This window comes from Mustela nigripes, chromosome 3 (genome assembly GCF_022355385.1).
Source record: "Mustela nigripes isolate SB6536 chromosome 3, MUSNIG.SB6536, whole genome shotgun sequence".
NCBI lineage: Eukaryota > Metazoa > Chordata > Mammalia > Carnivora > Mustelidae > Mustela > Mustela nigripes.
In genome coordinates, this window is record NC_081559.1 from 138,338,247 (window position 1) to 138,360,798 (window position 22,552).

Consider the following 22,552-nt stretch of genomic DNA (forward strand, 5'->3'; position numbering starts at 1 on the left):
TCTATTTCGAAGGGGTCAATTGTGGTACAATATTTCTTCAGGACATTATCTGTGTCATCCAGGCTTTCAAATATATTTGTACAAAGGTCTGTGTAAAGTAGTCTCTTATAATTTGTTAAGATTTTTCTCTGTTCTAATTTCCTTTGTCATTTCTATCTTAATCTTCATTACTTCTTTCTCTGTACTTTCGTTTATTTTTTGAACTAGCTTTTATGATGTTGAGCTAATCTACGCAAGAGCAGTGTCTTTTCATTTACTGAAGTGTACTTTGTCTTTCAAGAGTACTCCAAAATTTTCTACAAGTATTTCTGCACATATGTTCATAAGTTCATCCCTATTTTATCCCCTTCATTGTTATTACAAATTGAGTACTACCATTATATACTCTACCTAATAATTCCTTGTATATTTGAAAGCTATTGACTCTAGATGTTCATTTTACATTATGCTACCTTACTGAATTATTTTACTGTTTGAAATATTTTCTAAACTTACAACTCTTTTCTCTAACTGCATTAGCTCATCTGTCTAGGACAATGCTGACAAGTTTTGGAGATGGTGTGCCTCATTACCTCATTACTGATCTTGGTGTTAAAGAGGTTAAATAATCTTCTAATTTTATTTATTTGTCAGAGAGAGACCACACAAGCAGGTGGGGCGCCAGGTAGAGGGAGAGGGAGAAGCAGGCTTCCCGCCCAGCAGGGAGCCAGATGTGGGGCTCGATCCCAGAACCCTGGGATCATGACCTGAGCCAAAGGCAGACTGACTAAGCCACTCGGGCATCCCAACAACCTTCTAATGCACATTTGAGGTGTCTGCTGTAATTGACATTCTGGCATTTATCATTCTGTTATAATCATATATCCTCCTTTACTAGGCTGTGAGCTCAAGAGTAAGGACAGTGTCATCTTCATGTTCACTAGCATCTCATTTCTCAAGAACTACTGATTGGCACCAACACACTGAATGAAAGTTCCAGTGAATCAGAGGAGAAAAAAAAGTGTCCCCAGACAAGAATCTGGAACTGAGAGGTGGTGTTAAAATTGGCTGGACCACTTCACACTCATTACGATGGCCATTATCAAAAAATCAGAAAACAGTAAGTTTGGCAACCATGTGGAGAAATGAGAACCCTTGTATAAAGCCAAATTTGGAATGTGGATTTTATTTTTAAACTAGAAATTTGTCTACAAAATATAGGAATTTTTTTGTTCTGGCATTCCATCTCCCCGCTTGCCAACTTCAGATTACACTAAACATTAGATTCAATACCACTGCTAAAAATAAGGCACATCTTACCCATTGTGCCCTAGGCTAGCTAAGTCAGTGCCTGTGTCCATCTTCAGCTACTCACTGGATACTTCTGCATCTCATTTTACCTACTCCTGTCTTTAGGCCTTCTTCTAAAGCATGCCTAGCACCTAAGGCACTGACCCATCCTTGGACTGACTAAACTTGCTTCTATTAATAAACAATTTGAGGGCACCTGGGTGGCTCAGTGGGTTAAGCCTCTGCCTTCAACTCAGGTCATGATCCCAGGGTCCTGGGATCAAGTCCCGCATCAGACTCTCGGCTCAGTGGGAAGCCTGTTTCTCCCTCTCTCTCTTCCTGTCTCTCTGCCTACTTGTGATCTCTGCCTGAGATCTCTGCCTGAATAAATAAATAAAATCTTTAAAAAATAATAAAAAATAAAACATTTGAAAGTAAAGCTGTGGAGGGTAAAGTGTCTTTATCCATCACCTTTCATGTGTCTGAAACCTTCGTTAATTTTCTACTCCATCTGTTGTTAGAGTTGCCAGAGCCTCAGTGCAATTGATCAGGTGGCTTTTAGGGGAAAATGTTCCTTGAAACCTAATTTAGAACTATTTGTGAGGTGCACTGTTCACTATAATTAAAAAGAGCTTTTATGGGCTATCTTGGGAACTCTGCCACCATTTGCCACAATCTTTCTATGAAAAATACATTCTAAGTTTCCAGTAACCAACATAAGAACAAACTTTGGAACATAGCCTATTTTGATGCTCACCCAAAATCTTGCCCAGAATTTATTAGACACAATATTCCATTTCCAAGAAATTCTATTATTGCAGAAACTTCTATAAACATGTAACATAAACTCTCATTATTAATAGTCACAGCACTTGCATCAAAAACCATACTTAAATTTCTTTCAAAATCCAATTAACATTAAAAACTTCACAAACCTTGTGCTAAAAATCAACAGTTGAAAAAAACATACAAAAAATGACTGAATATTAAGAAAAAACACCTGGTAGATAATGTTTTCCACTTCATAAAGGAACTCTACAAGATAATGAGAGGACAGAATTTTTCAAATTTCTCAGAGCTAAGACTAGCAACCTGTTTAAATTCTCTTTGCACAATTCTGAAATAGAAAGCTCACTCATCTCTATGTCACATGTCACATCAACGAAGTCTTCACAAACTGAACTATCATTGTGTCCAGATTTTTTTTTAAGATTTTATTTATTTATTTGACAGAGAGAGAGAGATCACAAGTGGGCAGAGAAGCAGGCGGGGGGGGGGGGGAAGCAGGCTCCCCGCTGAGCAGAGAGCAGATGCAGGGCTCAAACCCAGGACCCCAAGATCATGACCCAGGTGGAAAGCAGAGGCTTAACCTACTGAGCCACCCAGGGGACCCTGTCCAGATATTCTTTTTAAACACAAGTAAATAAGCATTGCTAAAGGAAGATACTCTGAACTACACAAAAGAAACATTTGTGACATAGCACTCCTTCAAACATAAAGGGAACTAAATATTGTACTTGTTTTTCAGAGGATGAACAACAGATTAATAAATTAGTCTCAAACAAAAGAATAGAGAATGCTGCTTCCCATAATTAGGACAAAAATTGTTGGAATTTTAAAAACAAATATGTGACTAGAAAGATCACTTCTTGCAAAATATTATGAATATAGCATTTATTACATTTAAGTCCAGGATGCATTTTCCTAAAGAATCATGATAAACTTGGAGAAGAGGACTTAACAGTAATAATCCTTTTGGTGCTACTTTCTTTATATTCACCTTTACAGAGAATAATTTTTAAACTTCCAGCATAAAAAACTCAGAAAAGATTCTCAAGAGAATTACAAAAATAAGTGGCCAAATAAAATAAGACCATCAACACAGAATTATAAAAAGTCATTTTTAATTTAAAGATTGGCTTTACTTACTTCTGCCTTGTTTTGTTTTGTTTTGGGGGATATGAAAAATGTTAAACTGTGTGACATGTAAAAAGTTTTCTTATTAAACTTAGAGATAATTTAAACAGTCTCTAATATAAAATTAAATGGTGAGTCCTGGGCTTGCCTGACTGCCTTTAAGAGCAAAACAAAGGAGTCTGGAGTTCTAAATTTGTATCATGGGAAATTTTGTTACAAGTTGTTAGTCCTTGAATACTAATTCAGTGGCAAGAAAACACAGACTAGCCATTCCTTGGAAATGAAAGTGAAAAAGTTGAAAGATCAAAGGTGAAATGGATGGCTATCAAGCTATGTGACAAGACAGAAGAGGTATGTGTATAAATGCCACAAATAATTAATTTTTATTAATTAACTTTCTGAGGCTTGTGTTTAAATCTCAAATTAATAACTGCTGATGTGCACAGTTCTCTAAGGGAGAAATGACTTTCTGGGCTGCAATGGCAGTATCATTCCAGGATCAACTAAATTCCAACAAAAGGCCAAAAGTATGCATATTTGTTTTATGGAATCAGTCATTCCTTCTATAAAATGAATACTTAGAAATGGTAACAGAATCATGCCTGGTTTTCTTTTAATTGCGCAGAAGTGAATTATTAAAAAACCTCTCAAAATAACAATGTCCTAGGACAAATACTCTATTTAAATATTTAAATTCTTTTTAAGGAATTACAAACACTATGATAAAGTTTGGTAACAGGCCATGTGTAGTCACAGGAGTCTCATATTTAATCCTTAAAACAACACTATAAGGAAGCATAATTTATTCTCCCCAACTTATAGATGAGTTAACTGAGAATTAGAAGGTTGAATAACCTGCACAAATCCACACAGCCATCATCTCAACTCCAAAACCTGTACTTACAACTAGATTATATTATCTGTAATATAATAAAGGCTAACAATTAAATAACATTTATTGAACAGAGGCAAAAGCTAACCAATTTATAGACATATCATTTTATCCTCAGTCTATGAAGTAAATATTATTTTAGCCTCTAGTAAAATATTTACAATGGTTTCAGAGAAATGCTTGAGACGCAAAAACCTGATGCTTTCTTCAACACATTTTTAGCTTCAGTACTACAAAATATGTATTTTTTAAAAAATACATCAACTTAAAAAAAAAAAAAATCCTCAGCTTGGGGCACCTGAGTGGCTCAGTTGTTTAAGCGCCAACTCTCAGTTTTTGGCTCAGGTCATGACCTCGTGGGTTGAGCCCCATTGGGTTCTGTGCTCAGTAGGGTGTCTGCTTAAAGATTCTCTTCCTGGGGCGCCTAGGTGGCTCAGTGTTAAAGCCTCAGGTCACGATCTCAGGTCCTGGGATCGAGCCCCGCATCGGGGAGCTTCCCCCTCTCTATCTGCCTGCCTCTCTGCCTACTTGTGATCTCTGTCTGTCAAATAAATAAATAAAATCTTAGGGAAAAAAAAAGATTCTCTTCCTTTGCCAGCCATCCCTCAGCCCCTGACTCATACACTCTCCCTCACTCTCTCTCTCTCAAATAAGTAAATAAATCTTAAAAAAAAAAAAAAAATCTCAGCTTTATTGAGATAAATTTGCAAGTAATGAACTGAGCCTATTTTAAGCTCACAGTTAATAAGTTTTGACATAGATTTGCATAACACTAACTAAAATCAAGGTATAGAACATTTCTATCACCCCAAAAGTCTTGTAGGAAAAAATCCCCACCTTCAGATCAAGGCAATCAATGAATTGCTTTCTGTCACCACGGGATTGGTTTTGCTGGTTCTAGAATGTCACAAAAATAGAATCTTAGAGTATATATGTATGTATCTAGCTTCTTTTGTACAGCATAATGTTTTTCAGATTTGTCCATATTGTTGCTTGAATCAAACGTTTTACTACTGAGCAATATTCCATGACAGAGCTAGTGGTTTAGGTGGTGGATATTGGGGTGCCTGGATGGCTCAGTGGGTTAAGCGTCTGCCTTTGGCTCAGATCATGATCTGGGAGTCCCAGGATCGAGCCCTGCATCAGGCTCCCTGCTGGGTGGGAAGTCTGCTTCTCCCTCTCCCTCTGCTGCTCCCCTTGCTTGTGCTCTCTCTCGCTCGCTCTCTCTCTCAAATAAAATCTTACAAAAAAAAAAAATGTACATGGACCCATTATTAGGTCCTAGTAATATTAGGATATTATCAGGACCATTATAAAGAGAGATGCTACAAACATTCATATACAAGTCTTTGAATGATCATATTTTTTCATTTCTCTTAGGTAAACACCAGAAGTAGAATAACTGCATTAGCATGCATTTAATTTATTAAAAAGTAACAAACCATGACAAAACAGTCATACAACAACAACACAAGAGAGTTCCAGATGTCCTGCCACAACACTTGGTGGTATTGCCCATCTTTCTAAATTTTAACTATGGCTTTAAGTTGCACTTCCCTGAGAATTATTTCAAGCATCTTTCACAGGCTTATCTGTCATTCTTAACCTCTACTTTGCTCATGTTGGTCTTAATTTATTTTCAAAGATTTTATTTATTTATTTGACAGAGAGAGACAGCACAAGTAGGCAGACAGGCAGAGGGGCGGGGGGGAGCTGAGCACAGAACCTGATATGGGGCTTGATCCCAGGGCCCTGAGATCATGACCTGAGCCAAAGGCAGGGGTCTTTAACCCACTGAGCCACCCAGGCACCCCTTAACTGTGATTTAAGTATTTGTTTATATACTCTGGATACAAATCCTTTGTCAACATATGTATTACAAATGTTTTCTTCCAGTATATGTTCTACTTTCTCATTTTTAAAACAGTGACTTTCAAGTATAAGAAGTTTTAAATTCTGATAAAGTTTGATTTCTCATTTTTTTATGATTTATGCTTTTCATGTTCCCTTGTGTTTAGCTATCTCTGAAGTGGCAAAGTATTTTCTTCTGTGAATTATGATTCATGCTTTTTGAGTTCTATAAAATCTTTGCCTATCTCCAAAGTAACAATGTATCTTCTCCTGAAAAGTTACAGCTTTAACTGTTATATATAGGTCTATGATCCATTTCTAATTAATTTTTGTCTATGGTGTGAGGTAAGGGTTGAGGATCATTTTTTTCCCACCTGGATATCCAGTTGTTTTACCACTATTCAATGAAATGCTATCTTTTGCCTATTAGCATCTTTGTTCATTTTGGGGGGAAAAAAAAACAAATTGACTATATATGAGTGGGTCTATTTCCTGACTATTTTCCAGGGATCAAGCAAACTTCTCATGTAAAGAACCATTCAGTAAATACTTGCGGCTTTGCAAGCCATACAATCTCTGTCATACCTACCCAACTCTGCTGCTATAGCATGACAGCAACTCAAGACAATACATAAACAAATGTAAATGTTTTGATAAAACAAAATCTTATCTGTGCTCCAATGAAACTTTATTGACACTAAAATTTCAATTTCATCTAAATTTCATGTGCTATGAAATCTCATTTTTAAAATTTGTTTCCTAGCCATTTAAAAATGTAAAAATCATTCATAGATTGTAGGCCAATAGAAAAATAGGCTGGCCAGCCTAAGTCCGTGACCCAGTTTGCCAACCTCTGTTCTATTTTGTTCCACTTATCCGTATATCACTCCCCATGCCAATATTTCACTGCCTTGATTACTGTAACTTTATAACAAGTCTTAGAATCAGGGTATACGAGTTCTCCAAATTTGTCTATCCTCTTCAAAACTCTCTGGCTATTGCAGTGCCTTACATCTCCACACAATTATTAATATCATAAACTTTACACACACACACACACACACAAAAACCCTCCTATGATTTCGATGGGGATTGCACTGCAGCTTTATCTTTGAAATAATTGACATTTTAACTATATCAAGTCTTCTTTTTCTGAAAAATATTTTTTAGTTATCAGTATACAGATTGTGGACATAGTCTGTTAGGTTTAATTCTCAGTATGCCATACATTGTGCTATTTTAATGTTCCAGTTGTTCATTATTATTAAATAGAAATACTTCGATTTTTTGTACATTGATCTTGTATCCTATGACCTTACTCAATTCACTTATTTCAGTACCTTTCCCTTTTTGAGTTCTTAGAATTTTCTAATCATGGTGTTTGCATACAAAGACAGTTTTATTTCTTCTTTCCCCATATTATCCCCCATTTATTTCTTATTATTCTAGAATTCTAGAATACAAGGCCAATGCTAAATGGAAGTGGTAACATGTATTTTTTCCCTTATTTTATAAGTATTCAATCTTTTGCCACAATACATAACATCAGCTAGAGGTTGTTTAGAAAAAGTCCCTTAGCACATTTAAGAGAATTACTTTTCATTCCTAGTGTGAGGAGTCTATATTCTGAATGAGTGTTGACTTTCATCAAATGCTTTTTCTGTGTCTGTAAGATGCTTATATTTTTTCCTTTATTCTATTAATATGGTTAATGCTTTCCTAAGATAAACTCCCTTTAATATATTATTGTATTGATTATATATTATAATTATATATACATGTAATAATTATATTGATATACTATTATTAAATTTTGCTGAGTTTAATTTGCTAATATTTTGTTAAGGATTTTTCCATCTGGGATCATGAAGCATACTGATCTCAAGTTTTCTTTTCTTCTAAGGTCTTTGTCTAGTTTTGGTTTCAGATAATGCTGGCCTCATAAAATTAGTTGGGAAGTGTTTCTTTCTCCTGTTTTCTGAAATACTGATATTATTTCTTCCTTTAATGTTTGACAGAATTTATTAGTGAAATCATCTGAGATTTGGGTTTTTTTGAGAAAAAGTATCTCATACAAATTTAACTTCCTTCAAGTTACTGAGGGGTTTTTTTGTATTTGTTTTGTTTTTGCTTTTTGTCTAATATTCTCTGTGACATCTCCTTTGGTCCATGAGTTATTAAGTTTGATGTTTAATTTCCAAATATTTGTAGAATTTCCAAATATTTTATCACTTTTATTTCTAACTTAATCCCTTTGTAATCAGAGAACATAGTCTGTATTATTTCAATTCTCTTGAATTTATTGAGAATTGTCTTACAGCAGAGCATATCATCTATCATGGTGAATGTTCTATGTATGCTTATAAGAATGCATATTCTAATGCTGTTATTAGATAGGGAGGTCCAGAACACTGATTGACAGTGTTATTGAACTCTACAGCTATCTTAGTCAGCTTGGCCTGCCATAACAAAATACCATGTTTAAGGTGGCTTAAAGAACAGAAATTTATTTTCTCACAATTCCAGAGGCTGGAAGTCTAAGATCAAGGCGCTAACACCGTCAGTTTCTGATGAGAGCTCTCTTCCTGGCTTATAGACAACCAACGTTATGTCCTCACCCAGCAAGGGCAGGGGATATGCGGAGTAGAGAGCCAGGTATCTGGTATCTGTTCTTAAAACAGCACTAAGTTCATCATTCACCCTTATGACATATTGAAACCTAAATACCTCCCATAGGCTCTATAACCAAATACCATCACATTTCAGGTTAGGGCTTCAACATATGAATTTGGGGCGTACATAATTCAGTCCACGCCAGTGCCTTAGTTTTCTTATTTTTCTGTCTAGTTATTCTAAGGCCTGCTAGTAGGTGGGTAGTAGGTTAGTAGGTAACCATTTTAACGGTTATGTCTTCTTGATGTTGTTACCCTTTCATCATTGGTAATTTATTTTTGATAATATTTCTTGTTCTAAAATCTACTTTGATATAAACAGAGCCATTCCAGCTTTATTTTGTGTTTGCATGAATTATCATTTTCCATCCTTTTAGCCAACCTGTGTCTTTATATTGAAAGTGGATTTCTTTACATACCATGTAGTTGTATTTCCTGTTCTTTTATCAAGTCTGCCATTCTTTATCTTTAACTAAAGCATTTAAACTTTTTACATTTAACATAATTACTGATATGGCTGGGTTGAAATCTATAATCTTGTTTTCTATTTATCCCATGTATTCCTTACTCCTTTTTTCTCCCTATTTTCTGCTTTTAGATCATATCTTTTATTCATTTTACAGCCCCCATTGTATTCTTAACTATTTTTTTTTTTTGCTCTCCATCAATATACATCTTTAACTTAACACAACTTCCCTTTACATCTTATTATAGCAGTTGATGTATAACGTAAGAGACTTACCTAAGTTTTCTAGGTGTTTATAGTGGGAGGATAAATCTGGTCCCAGTTATAGGTAGAAGCATAAGGCCCCAAAATGTTTTTAATAATTTTATTTTTGTCTAATATTCAGGGAAACAGATGTTGGGGAACTTTCCTTTATTTTATATTTCACCTCAAAGAAAAAAGGTGTATTTCTATTTCATAAAATGAAATGTGTCATATCTGATCTTATCAAATAAGTAAGAGTTGCAATGAGTTTCCCTATAAAGAGTTACAATGGCGGGGCGCCTAGGTGGCTCAGTGGGTTAAAGCCTCTGCCTTCAGCTCAGGTCATGATCCCAGGGACCTGGGATCAAAGCCCCTCATCAGGCCCTCTGCGCAGCAGGGAGCCTGCTTCCCTTCCTCTCTGACTACTTATGATCTCTGTCTGTCAAATAAATAAATAAAATCTTAAAAAAAAAAAAGTTACAATGTCCACTAGTTCTTATCCTTAATTATAAATACCGCCTGCCTAAGAGAAGAGCTTTTGGCCCAGAACTAAATCCTTCATTTGCCTGAAATCATTTACCTTACTCTCTTTAAAGGTGTGTACTTGGCTGACCTTTTCCTGTTAGGGGACAGCATATGAAACCAACATATTTATAGGATAAGAAAGGTCAAGTATTAGTGATTTTATATGGCTTAACCTCTCATTTATCAGTTAGCCACTAGCCTTAGAATACTAACCAGTGTGAACTCACCAAGTCTGTATGTTGTTTTATTAGTATACAAGCACCATCTGGTGGCAGAAAGCAAAATTGTAGGCTTCTCCTGTTTATACCACTACTGTTACAAATACATTTTTTTTCAACTGCTCTACTTTCCAACATGTTTTTTAATAGTGCATTATAAACTACTGATGGACACTTAGATTGACAGTTTGAATTGTACACCTAAAACCAACACTGTATGTTAACTATACTGGGATTAAAATTAAAAACTTAATTAAAAAAAAAGTTTGAACAAGCTCAAAATAAACAGCACACCAACACACTGGCAGCTAGTTATTAGCTTATATAAAAAACTTAGAAATACAGTATTTCAAAAACTAAAATCTTGATTATTTCTAGTTTCATTAATAACATAATGAAATAAAATCAGTTCAGATACTTCTAAAAATTTCCTTCACCCTATCAAATTTCCACTGGTAGCTACAGCTGTCCGGAAAGTTCTTTCCAAGTCTCAACAGAGGGTAGACCATGAAAATTCAAGTAGCTACCTGGCTCTGCCCAATGGAACAAGTAACCTCAGCAAAACAGTCCTCCTTTCTTGTTTAACTTACTATGACTCATACCAAACATCTTAACAGAAGTAACTTTACTAACCTGGCTACAAGTGACTGGACCAGGAATTGGATACATTAGTAAACAAATACTGTCTTGACACAAAATATACCAACCACACCTGAGGATGGAGGTGCTTAGCAGGGGAGCATGCCACCCAATTTTTCCAAATCAAATAATGACAAACTGGCATAACCAAATCCTTTTGGGAAGGAAGTATAAATCCTAGATGAACAAACAACAGATTGATCATTCAAACTTAGGTTGAATCCTAAACAATGTCATTTTCTGCAAGATGCATTCTGATGTGTAAGCTTCAGGGACACTCTAGACCCTGAAGTCCCTCTTCACATGTGCACTTCCAACAAACCTTCAAAGCCAAAGCTGATCTTCCCATACCCTCCACTAAGGCTTTGAAGAGTAATAAAATGGACCCCTCCTAAGTATCTCATAGGCAATTTAAACTCAACATAGTCAAAACAGAATTCCTCATGTTTCCAAAGACCCACTCCAACTCCTCATGGTGGACAATATTACTAGTGATCCAGATATGTGAAAGTTATCTTAATCCTCCACCGCCCCGGTCAACCAATCAACCCCCAAGTGCTATCAAGTCCATCTTCTAAATATCTGGACACTGCCCTCGCCTCCATCTTCACAGTTCCAGGCTCTCATTATGTTAGGTCTGAATTACAACATCCTGTAATTCATCTTTCTCCCTTCAATTTTAAGCCTATCCAAACTATTTTCCCACATACTGCCAAAGCAATATGCCTAAAACAGATGCCCAATTATTTTATCCCCCGCTCCCAATCACCTTCAGGACAAATCTAAACCTCTTCCCAAGGCCATTTGAGGACATCAGATCAGTACCCTGCCCGAGCTTCAGCTTTTCATTCCAGATGTACCAAATTCCTTGCACCTCCATGATAAACTGAACTTCTCAGGATTCCCTGAAGTTGTTCCCAAAAACTGATTTGCTTTTCCTTCTCTTCTTCACCTGGCTAATACCTCATTAACCTTGAAGATTCAGTTCAAGTGTCAGTTCCTTCTGGGAGGCTTCTCTCAGTCCCCAGTCTGAGGGAGGCATTTGTCCTCAATGTCTCCATAGCACCATATGGTCACATCTATCTCTCTGTTACTATTTCTCTGCAATATTTTCATCTACCTGAATAGACTGGCTTTCATCAACGTACCTACTCCTAACACAACATGTAGCAAAGAGGAGGCATTCAGTGAATATTTGCTAAGTCCTTTCATTTGGTCTTATTATCTCTACTTAGCAAATGAGGAAACTAAGGGAAGTCTACTACCTTGCCCAAAACCACACAGCTAAAAGCATCACGATGAGGATTTGAACTGAATGTTCTGACTGTAATGGGAATGACTTTCCTTCAGAATCTTTGCCTTCAGGGAACCATTCATTTAAAAACAAAAACAAGGGGCGCCTGGGTGGCTCAGTGGGTTAAAGCCTCTGCCTTCGGCTCAGGTCATGATCCCAGGGTCCTGGGATCCAGCCCCACATCGGGCTCTCTGCTCAGTGGGGAGCCTGCTTCCTCCTCTCTGCCTGCTTGTGATCTCTCTCTGTCAAATACATAAAAAATAAAAAATAAAAATAAAATAAAAACAAAAACAAAAACAAAACACCTGTGCTCTGCAAGCAGCTTGGATGGGATTACTTCCTGTTTCTCCAGGCTGGGCACAAACCCAAGCATGGCCAATTAAAGTATTCCCTCACACCAAATCCAATCTGAATGACAAAGAGATGGACAGTCTCCTCAAAGTCTGTCTTGGGACTTAAGAACTATACAAAAATGTCTTCCTTCTCTGCTACTACAAGTCTAAGGACTATGTAGCATGAGGTACAGTGAAAGGAAAGTGAACTTCTTTGAAAAAGAAGTCAAGCAGAGGAAAAATGAGACAAGAGTTAAAAGGAGAAATGGAAAATGAGGGAAAAGAAGACTAAAGCCCTATATTTAACCATGCCTGACGATCTCCCCAAGAGACCTCTCAGTTACATATGGCAAAAATCCCCATTTTCACACAGTCTAGTTTGCATTGTGGGCCTTTGGCCATCTGCATCAGCAGACTGGGGACATTCTGGCCACTAGCCAAGCAGTAATGCTTCCTGCTTCTGCACATACACAAAACTAATAAACTGTCTATGGGAAGCCTGATTTCAGCCATTCTGTTCTTAGGATCATGTATATCATTTTTTATAACCAAGACAGGAGAACAAAAACATAAAAGGTTCTCTAACCTTTATAACTTACACTTTGTGATATAATTTTTGTAGCTTTCTTCTTTATATCTGTTAGTGAACAGTGCTCCAAATGAGAAAGGAAAAGATGTAACTGGATATATTCATTTTCAAACATCTTAAGTGTATCAAAGAGAGACAGGCACACTTCCAAGTCCAGGTTGCACCCAGATTTTGTTCATGGATAAATCTTTTTTTCCCCCAGCCATCATAAACCAGGGCAATGAAGGGGCAGTGCTTTCTTCAAGTGCCTCCTTAATTCTTCGAATGAATTTAAGTCAAGAAGCCTCATCAGGAAAAAACAGAATTTAGGGGCGCATGGGTGGCTCAGTCAGATAAGCTTCTGACTCCTGGTTTCGGTTGAGGTCACGATCTTATTTCCCTGTGTTGGGCTCCATGCTCAGAGCAGAATCTGCTTCAGATTCTTTCTCCCTCTCTCTCTGCTTCTCCCTCGCTCATGCTCTCCCATTCTCTCCAAATAAATAAATAATCTTAGAAAAAATATAGGATTTCATAAAAATATATATTTCTTTTAAAAAACCAGCATGGTGATACCTAACTATTACTTACTATTATTTTAAGTAGAAAATGAAAAGACCTTTTTATAAATCCCTCTAAATGATATCTGTTTCTTGGACTTTTTAATAACCTTTCATTCCCTGCCTTATTAAGAAGCTACGGATTTAAAAAAAACAAAAAACAAAAAACAAACAGCTACTGATTCTAATCTAAAGTCTGACAAGGAGAGTCTGGAGTCTGACAAGGAGAAAAGCATCTCCTCCTATCTTTGATTCCAAATTCCCTGTGACGCATTCAGGTGTTGTCATCTGTAGATTAAGGTCATATATGAATTCCTAATTTTTTAAGTATTTTTTTAAAGATTTATTTATTTTTATGTGACAGAGAAAGGCAGCGAGAGCACAAGTGGGGGAAGCGGCAGGCAGAGGCAGAGGGAAAGGCAGGCTCCCCACTGAACAGAAAGCCAGACATAGGGCTCAATCCCAGAACCCCAGGATCATGACTCAAGCTTAAGACAGCCACTTAACTGATTGAATCCCCCCAGACACCCCATGTGAATCCTAATTTTTACAGCCTAATGAGTAAAGGTTAGGTTGCCCTTCTGTGAGCAGAGCTTTTCAGTTGAAACATGGCTTGGCAGCTTACCAGTACTTCCCTATTTTATTTTTACCTTTTTTGTTATTTGCAGGATATTCTCAAGACTCTCCAACAACCTGAAAGCAAAGTCCACTTTATCCATTAAGTGGGAATGGCCTCTTAGTGGCACAACCTCTTAGAGAAGTCAAAACATGACAACCATTGAATCAGATATTGAAACCAGAAATTGCCAACAAAGGAAAAATATCAACATTCTTAACAGAAGACCTACAATAGGAAAAAAAAAAAAAAGAAGTCAAACCATATGACCCTGTCGCATTCTCATATACCAACTACTCTCCTCCTTGGTTCACTCTTTTCCAGACATACTAATCTCCTGGAGAAGATATCAACATGCGTGGCACATTCCTACCTTGGGGGCTTTGCACTTGCTATTTGTTCTGCTTGGAATGTTCTCTCCTCTCGTGATATACACACTACTTACTCCCTCTCTTCCATTAGGTATTTATTGAAAGTCACCTTCTCAATGAATAACCACCTCTTAATGACTGCCTTAGAGGGGCGCCTGGGTGGCTCAGTGGATTAAGCCGCTGCCTTCGGCTCAGGTCATGATCTCAGGGTCCTGGGATCGAGCCCCGCATCGGGCTCTTTGCTCAGCGGGAGCCTGCTTCTCTCTCTCTCTCTGCCTGACTCTCCGCCTACTTGTGATCTCTCTCTGTCAAATAAATAAATAAATAAAATCTATTTAAAAAAAAAAAAAAAAAATGACTGCCTTAGAACAAGAGTTCTGTAATAATGATCCACAGAGATTATTGTCAGACTTTTCATTGCTTTAGCACCAGATTCCTTTCATTTAAAAGTAATAAATCCACTAATCAAAACTCCAGGAAGATTTCAATAAAAATCCACAGATATCAAAATATAATAAATATTTAAATATCCTTATGAGCCTATTCATTATAGTACATTAAAAGTAAAATATCTTGATAGGCAAGGTGTTCCTAACTCAGGTGACCAAATAGATCTACTGTGCTTAAGTGGGCAAACAGTTTTATTTATATTAGGTAACCTCAGGCTTGAGAAAGGCAATAGGTATGTTATACAGAAAAAGAGAAAGTGAAGCAACTAGAAGAGAAATGTTATGTCCTTCTTGCCACCCTTGTGGCGTGGACAGCAGGTTGAGAGCTGACAAGCCTGCCACTGGATGCTCCAGTCAGGAGACACTGTCAAAGAGTATGAGAACGGAACATCCCAGGGAGTCAAAGCAAGTTCAGGATCCGGGTCAAGAGAGCAAGGAAGAGATGGTAAATATTCTGTGGCAGTTACCTGACAGGAAAAAAATGGACTACATGTCTCCAGTTGCAGGTTTTGGCAGGGCAGGAAAGAAAGGTGTCAGCTATCTGGTGGACAAGGGACATCATCACAAAGACCAGAGGAGCTCAGAGGACAATACAGGACACCCACACAAAGGTGAGGGTCCCTCTGTTCCTACCAAAACAACACAGTAAATTCCCCCAGACACACGTGGGAGAAAAGGGGGAGAAGCAGAAGTCTAAGAAGACTGTCCTCATTTTTCTTAGAGAACCTACACAATAATGTTTAAAGAAACCATTTACAATCTGAACAGGACTAAGTTTTAAATTGTAAATACACCACTGCCGAACAAGACACCAAAAGGCATTCTACGATGTACAGACCACATGTATTCTCACATCCAAACTGTAATGTTAGCAAATGTACAAAATGGTTTAAAACAAATGATAATTGGGGGCGCCTGGGTGGCTCAGTGGGTTAAGCCTCTGCCTTCGGCCCAGGTCATGATCCCAGGGTCCTGGGATCCAGCCCCACATCAGGCTCTCTCTCCTTGGCGGGGAGCCTGCTTCTCCCTCTCTCTATCTGCCTACTTGTGACCTCTCTGTTTCTCTCTGTCAAATAAACAAATAAAATCTTTAAAAAAAAAAAAATGATAATTATGTGACATGACAGGGGTGTTAGCTAATACTACAAAAGCAATCATAATGCAGCATAAATGTACCAAATCAGTAGGCTGGACACCTTAAACTTGCCCGATGTTATATGTCGATTATATCTCAATAAAAATATTCTTTTTAAGCATTAGCAAATATCTGATCACAAGAATTTCTCAGGCATAAAAGCAGTTAGAGAAGTCACACACACACAAACACACACACCAATATTAGGCCATATAACTTCTAAAACTGTTGCACATCAAAACAAACACAAAACTAAAAGCTAGTTTTTTCAAAGCAAGAAAATGAAACAAAACAAATTTAATGCTAATATTCCCAACACATTTGAAGACTCGCCAAGCAATGCAACAAAAATTAGCAAATTCAAATAGACAAATCAAAAAGGGCAATCAAAATAACTGAAAATTGATCAGCCCCACAAGTAATCAACAAAACCAAAATTTAAAAACATACCACCTTTTAACTATCAAACAAGACAATGTGTTTTTTTTAACTCAGCATTATCAGAATGGAACAGAATATACTCTAAGTAATTAGTACAAATTTTAATGTAATTGGACAACATATTATTTTTAATCCAGTCTTCCCCTAACTGTAATCTATTTTAAGGAAATAATCAGTGATGTGAACAAAAATTTGTACGCAAAGATTGTTGAACATTATTTATAATTGTCAAAAAAAGGGGACAACTAAGATGATCAAAACAGGTACATTTTGTTTATATACTTATCAAGTATTCTTTGTTTATACCTGTTTGTATCCTTGTAAAGTATACCCTGCCAAATGAAGCATTGTATAGTCATTGAAAATGTTTTTCAAAAATCACTTAAAAATATGAAAAACAGAGGCAGCCGGCTGGCTTAGACAGAAGAGCATGCAACTCGATTTCGGGGTCATTAAGTTTGAGCTCCATGTTCGGTGTAGAGATTACTAAAAAAAAAAATAAACTTTTAAAAAATATGAAAAATGATCACTGCATCAAATTAAAAGAGGGTACAATATTGTATACAAGAAATAAACAGATTGGGATGTATCATGCAAAAGAACACTATTTAGATTAGAAAAGGGCAAAATCCAGATATAAGCAACAAGAATGAATCTCAAAAAAAACAAAAAACAAACACAAACAAGAAAATCATCACATGAAGTGAAAAAATCCAGACACAGAAGAGTACATACTGTATGACTCTATTCATAAGAAGTTCAATAACGTGCAAAACTAATCTATGGTGAAAGAACAACGGCTCCTCCTAGGAGGAGGTATAATGAGTGCAAACAGCTCTGAGGAAATTTTCACGGTAACAGAAACATGCAGAACCTTGACTGGGGTGGTCATCACGTAAGGACATAAACATATAAAAAGCGATCAAGTATAGATACATATATATATATATATATAAAAATAATAGTCATCACAATGTACATTTAAGATCTGTGCATTTTGCCATTCACATAATACACCTCCATATAGTACTGTAAAAATTGAATAGAAAGATAACTTCACTTTGGCCAACTATATGTGCAAAGAATTTTAAAAAGTGTAAAATACATCAAAATATTAAAAGTATTTAATTCTGGGGGCGCCTGGGTGGCTCAGTGGGTTAAGCCACTGCCTTCGGCTCAGGTCATGATCTCAGGGTGCTGGGATCGAGTCCCGCATCGGGCTCTCTGCTCGGCAGGGAGCCTGCTTCCTCCTCTCTCTGCCTGCCTCTCTGCCTACTTGTGATCTCTCTCTCTCAAATAAATAAATAAAATCTTAAAAAAAAAAAAAAAAAGTTTAAAAAAAAAAAAAAGTATTTAATTCTGGAATTACAAGTTATTTATATTTGCTTTTTAACATTTTGCATTTTCCACATTCTCCACAATGAGTTACATGACTTTTATAAATGATCAGGAAAAAAACTAACTTTTTGAAAAAATTCTGCCTTGCCCGTAAAGGAAAATCCTGTTACACCTGTAACTATCACAAAATTATGCAATGTGTAGAAAGACTTAGTAAATCCTTCCAACAAACTTCCTATACATTAAAAATACTCATGTCTGCAATGTATTTGGACAAATAAAGAAAACCACTAATTAAGCTAAGTATCTTCTTGGTAAATAAATGAGCAAGTCAAATGAGAAGTCAGCACTATATCATGGCATTATTTTAAAACATGGTCCTGCCTGCAACAAATATAGGGCTCACATGCCTCAATAAAAACTAGTTCCTGAAAACCAGTTATTTTTTTAAATGTATTACTTTAAATATTCCTTGTGATCCTAGACTTATCTAAACTCCATGCAAAATGCCCAAGGTAAATATTCCTTACACCAAAAATAGTCCTTGAGTTTCAGAAACTTTTACAATATGTGAAAAATAATAAAAAGAACAAAACCAAAGAAGATATACAAACCTCTGATTGTACATGCCCCGAAAGTTGTAATTAGCTCTATAATTTGGGAAAGGCTTTGGATCTAATGGCCTGTAGATGGCAGGCTCTCCCCTTTTCATAGCAAGCCCATTCAGTTCCACAGTTGGAGTTATACTACCTGTTTAAAAGAAATATTGAAAGCACACAAGTAAAATATTTCCATAATAAATCACACAAGCCATACTTACATTACATGTAATTACCATGAAAGAAGGTGGGAGTTGATGGCCTGTCCGTATGATTTTCTCAGGGGGGTATAGACAAACTACATAAACAGGAAAATTGTTTCTAATGAAATCTCTCTGGAGTTTTTGCAACATTTTTTGTATATTCACGACCAAAAATTCAACTTGAAAGTCAAACTGTTTCAAAACAAAGGGAACAGAAGATTCACAGATTGCTTAATTTGGATACTATAAAGAAAGTATTGAACATCAGTATTATTCACCCCAGGAATAACCCAGTTATTTAATCATTAAAAACATTATCATCTGTGAATAGTTTTATATTTTGCTGATCAAGCAACTGAAATTAGCAATGAATACAGGGTCATCAGTAATTCTTAGACTTATCTCATGAAAATACATTTTGAATTTTTTCTATAACCAACAACAGAACAAAGTAAATCTACTAACACTTTCTGGAAATAATCTTTAAAGATAGATACTGAAGCATTTACAGACGAAGTAATACATCTGAGGTTTCTTTGAAAATAATTCAGAGGAGAGACATGAGAAACAAGACTCGCCACCACATGTGGGTAACTGGTGAAGGCAATGATGGGTATGAAGATGTTCAACACCTTATTCGCTCTACTTTTGTAAAAGGCTGAAATATTGTAACACACACAGTAAATTATTACATCACGTTATTTTGAGTATCAAAAGAGGTTATTTAGTAAAACATTATGTTCCATATAACAAATAATGTTCGTAACAAATGAATTCTGTTCATAACAAATGAATCTGAAGTTTTTATAGAAAGTAAAATTTATTTTTTTCAGTGTAAATCCTGTACTATTTTGTTGGAATTATGCCTTCTGCAACAAACATTTAAGACTCCATTCATCACATACAAAAACAGGTTCCCTCATTGCAGCAGAGAAACTGGGACTGGCAGAAAGCACCCGCGGGGGGTGGTGGAACCTGACACAAAGCACAACCAGCAGCCACATCCTTAAGCTATCCATCAAGAGTCAGTAACTGCTCACTTTGTGTCCCAGTTTCAAAGAATTTATGTGAAACCACTAAAGAGGGCAATAAGAACAGGAACTAAACCAAGGTTAAGGGGAAAAACAAAAAGCAGTAGAACGACAAAGGAGGCGGAAAAGAAAAAAGATATGCATAAGAAAAGAATGTTAAGGGACGCCTGGGTGGCTCAGTTGGTTAAGCAGCTGCCTTCGGCTCAGGTCATGATCTCAGCATCCTGGGATGGAGTCCCACATCAGGCTCCTTGCTCAGCAGGGAGCCTGCTTCTCCCTCTGCCTCTGCCTGCCACTTTGACTGCCTATGCTCACTCTCTCTGATAAATAAATAAATAAAATCTTTAAAAAGAAAGAAAGAAAAGAAAAGAATGTTAACGTACTGAATAGTAAGTCCAATTAGTCCAAACCCCTAATTTAATACCAACACTCAGGGCAGAGGAAGAGAAAGTCACGAATAAAGGGATTATCTTCTCTTTCTTTCCTATAGTATTTTACTGAGGGATAAGTAAAATGCACAAACCTTAAGCATACAAATCTACAAATCATTACATATTGTACACACTCAGGGACCACCATTCAGATATGAATGTTTTCATCACCCAGAAAGTTCCACCATGGCTATTTCCAGTCAATACACCCCTCCCCAGGTTACCTAATCCGACTTCAGTCATCAGAGTTTTGCCTGTTCTTCAAACCTGAATATGTACTATTCTATCTTGCTTCTTTCACTCAATATAACAATTTTGTTAAATATTTCAGTATTGTAAACATTTTTTTTTTTAAATCACTGAATAGGAGTCTACTGAATGGATACATCAGTTTATATATTCTGCTGTTGACGGGACATCGAGTTGTTTCCAGTTGGGAGCAATTAAGTCTAAAGTCACAGTGTTTAAGCAGATAAACACACTCAGTTCTCTTAGGCATGTCTATAGCAGCAGAACTACTACTAGATCATAGAGTCTGTTTATGGTTAGCTTTATTAGAAACTGTCTAACAGTCTTCTAGAGATCTAACACCAAAGAGCAGTCTATATCTTTTTAAGAAGTTTAAGTTTTTCTTATTTCATATAGATTGCAGTTTAATAATTAACATGTTAGTCAGCTGTTAAGATTTATGTCATTCTGCATTCTACTCTGCAACAATCATACAGACACAAATAGCTAAAAGTTCAAATGGAGAAAAAAAGAAAAGGTAAAAAAGTTTTAAAGACCTCATCCTTTAAGTAGGGCAATAAACAGGAAACTAATGTGTCTAAAAATCATCAGTGAGGTGATTTTAATGCCCTGGTAGGATATACTATACCAAAACAGGGTTTTAAGCTAGGTAAAAGGATTGTATTCATATCATTTAAATTAATGATTTCATATAAATTCCTCATTTGAAAGTAAGGCTGCAGTCTATGTTCTTCACAGAAACGCTAGCTGATCTTCATGAGGGAGATGGAGAAGCAACAGACAAGTGTGAACTGTGCTGAAGAGGTTTCGACTCTGGGAGCCAAGTATCTCCACCTGTTTCAGAAAGAACTAGTTTGCCACCACGGCGTGTGCACAGCCTCTCTACTTGCACAATAAGGCGTCCACGATAAACACTTAGAGAGTAACTTCCAACTATGAGAGCCTGCAAGTAACGCTAAGTACCACTCCAGCAGGTGCGGGCAGGAGCCACGTTGCATAAAGAGGATCACGACACAGCATCCTCAGGCGTCAAAGCTGACACCGTCAACATAGAATCCGTCTCTGGTGTTTTTTTGGTAGATTAAAGGAAACTTCTGTATTTATCAGTGATAAATATAACAAGGCTAACTGGTTATATACACAAACATACGTAACTACTGTGGATTCCCATTATGTGGAAGGTGAAAGAGAAATGCAACAGCTAGTTTTCAAGGAGCTACATATTGCTAACACTCAAGGAAACAGCTTTGTAAGCAGTTAGAATAGTCCCTGGAATACAGCAGTCACTCAGTATATATTTGTTCAAAGAATGAACTGATTGATTAACCAACCAAGGCTCCTTAAAGAAATGGCTGGTGCCAGAGCCAGGATAAGGAACATATGAGATGACCTTGGAACATCTTACTGAGCCAGTGCTCAAGAATGATAAAAACAGTAGAAGACACTAAAAACTGGAACCAAACCCCTGGTCAAGTCTGTGACAAATTAAGAATCGAAATAAATAATGATAGATTATAAACCTGTAAGTAAAACAGAAATCCAAGAGTCTATAGTGATAGAAATAAACAAACAAAAAAAAAAAAAAATGAGAGGAAAGAGAAAATTCTAGGGTAGAATGCCACCTAATAAAGCTTTAACAAAAAAAAAAAAAAAAACTGGAATCAAAACATCACACTTTAAGAGAAAATAAGTTTCTGTTGTTTTAAGCCACATAAATCAATCAATCAATCACCCTGTGCACTCTTCAGAGTATTATTGATTCGGAAAAGAATCGTTAGTAAATGCCAAATCTGGTAGGTGAAAGTAAGTTTCATGAGGAACAGAATGTTTATATAGTCCCAAAGTTTCTCCTCAGAAAATACTTATTAGTTCCTTATTATTTAATAAGAAAACATACTTACTAATTAACTTTACAATAGAGAAGCCTAACAAACATACTCTTCACCAAGTGACAAAAGTCATCGCTACTGGGACAAATCAGTATCAGGTTTATCCTGATAGGTAACAGTAAACTAATAAGCCCACAACACTGGGACATTAATGCTAAAAATGCATAAAATCATGAGGCAACTCCAGATAAACTCAATTGAGGGGCAGTCTACAAATGATGTGGCCTGTACTATTCAAAAAATGTCATGGTCCTAAAAGACAAGAACTCCGAGGAACTATTCCAAATTGAAGAAGAATGAAAAGAAATGATAAATACATGACCCCTAATTAGATCCTGGACCTACAAAGGATATTAC

The 22,552-nt window shown here is 36.5% G+C and overlaps 1 protein-coding gene across 11 annotated transcripts in view; it reads right to left on the reverse strand.

Annotated features, from left to right (window-relative positions):
* STAU2 (staufen double-stranded RNA binding protein 2) overlaps positions 1-22,552 on the reverse strand; it is a 324,604-nt gene that overhangs the window by 235,136 nt on the left and 66,916 nt on the right. For 10 of the 11 annotated variants that reach the window (XM_059394724.1, XM_059394721.1, XM_059394728.1 and 7 more), the window contains one exon: positions 18,408-18,543. The exons of the other annotated variant lie outside the window; for it this stretch is intronic. In XM_059394724.1, coding sequence (XP_059250707.1) covers positions 18,408-18,543 — 136 coding nt within the window. The remainder of the gene's footprint in view (positions 1-18,407; positions 18,544-22,552) is intronic. 11 annotated transcript variants of the gene reach the window in all.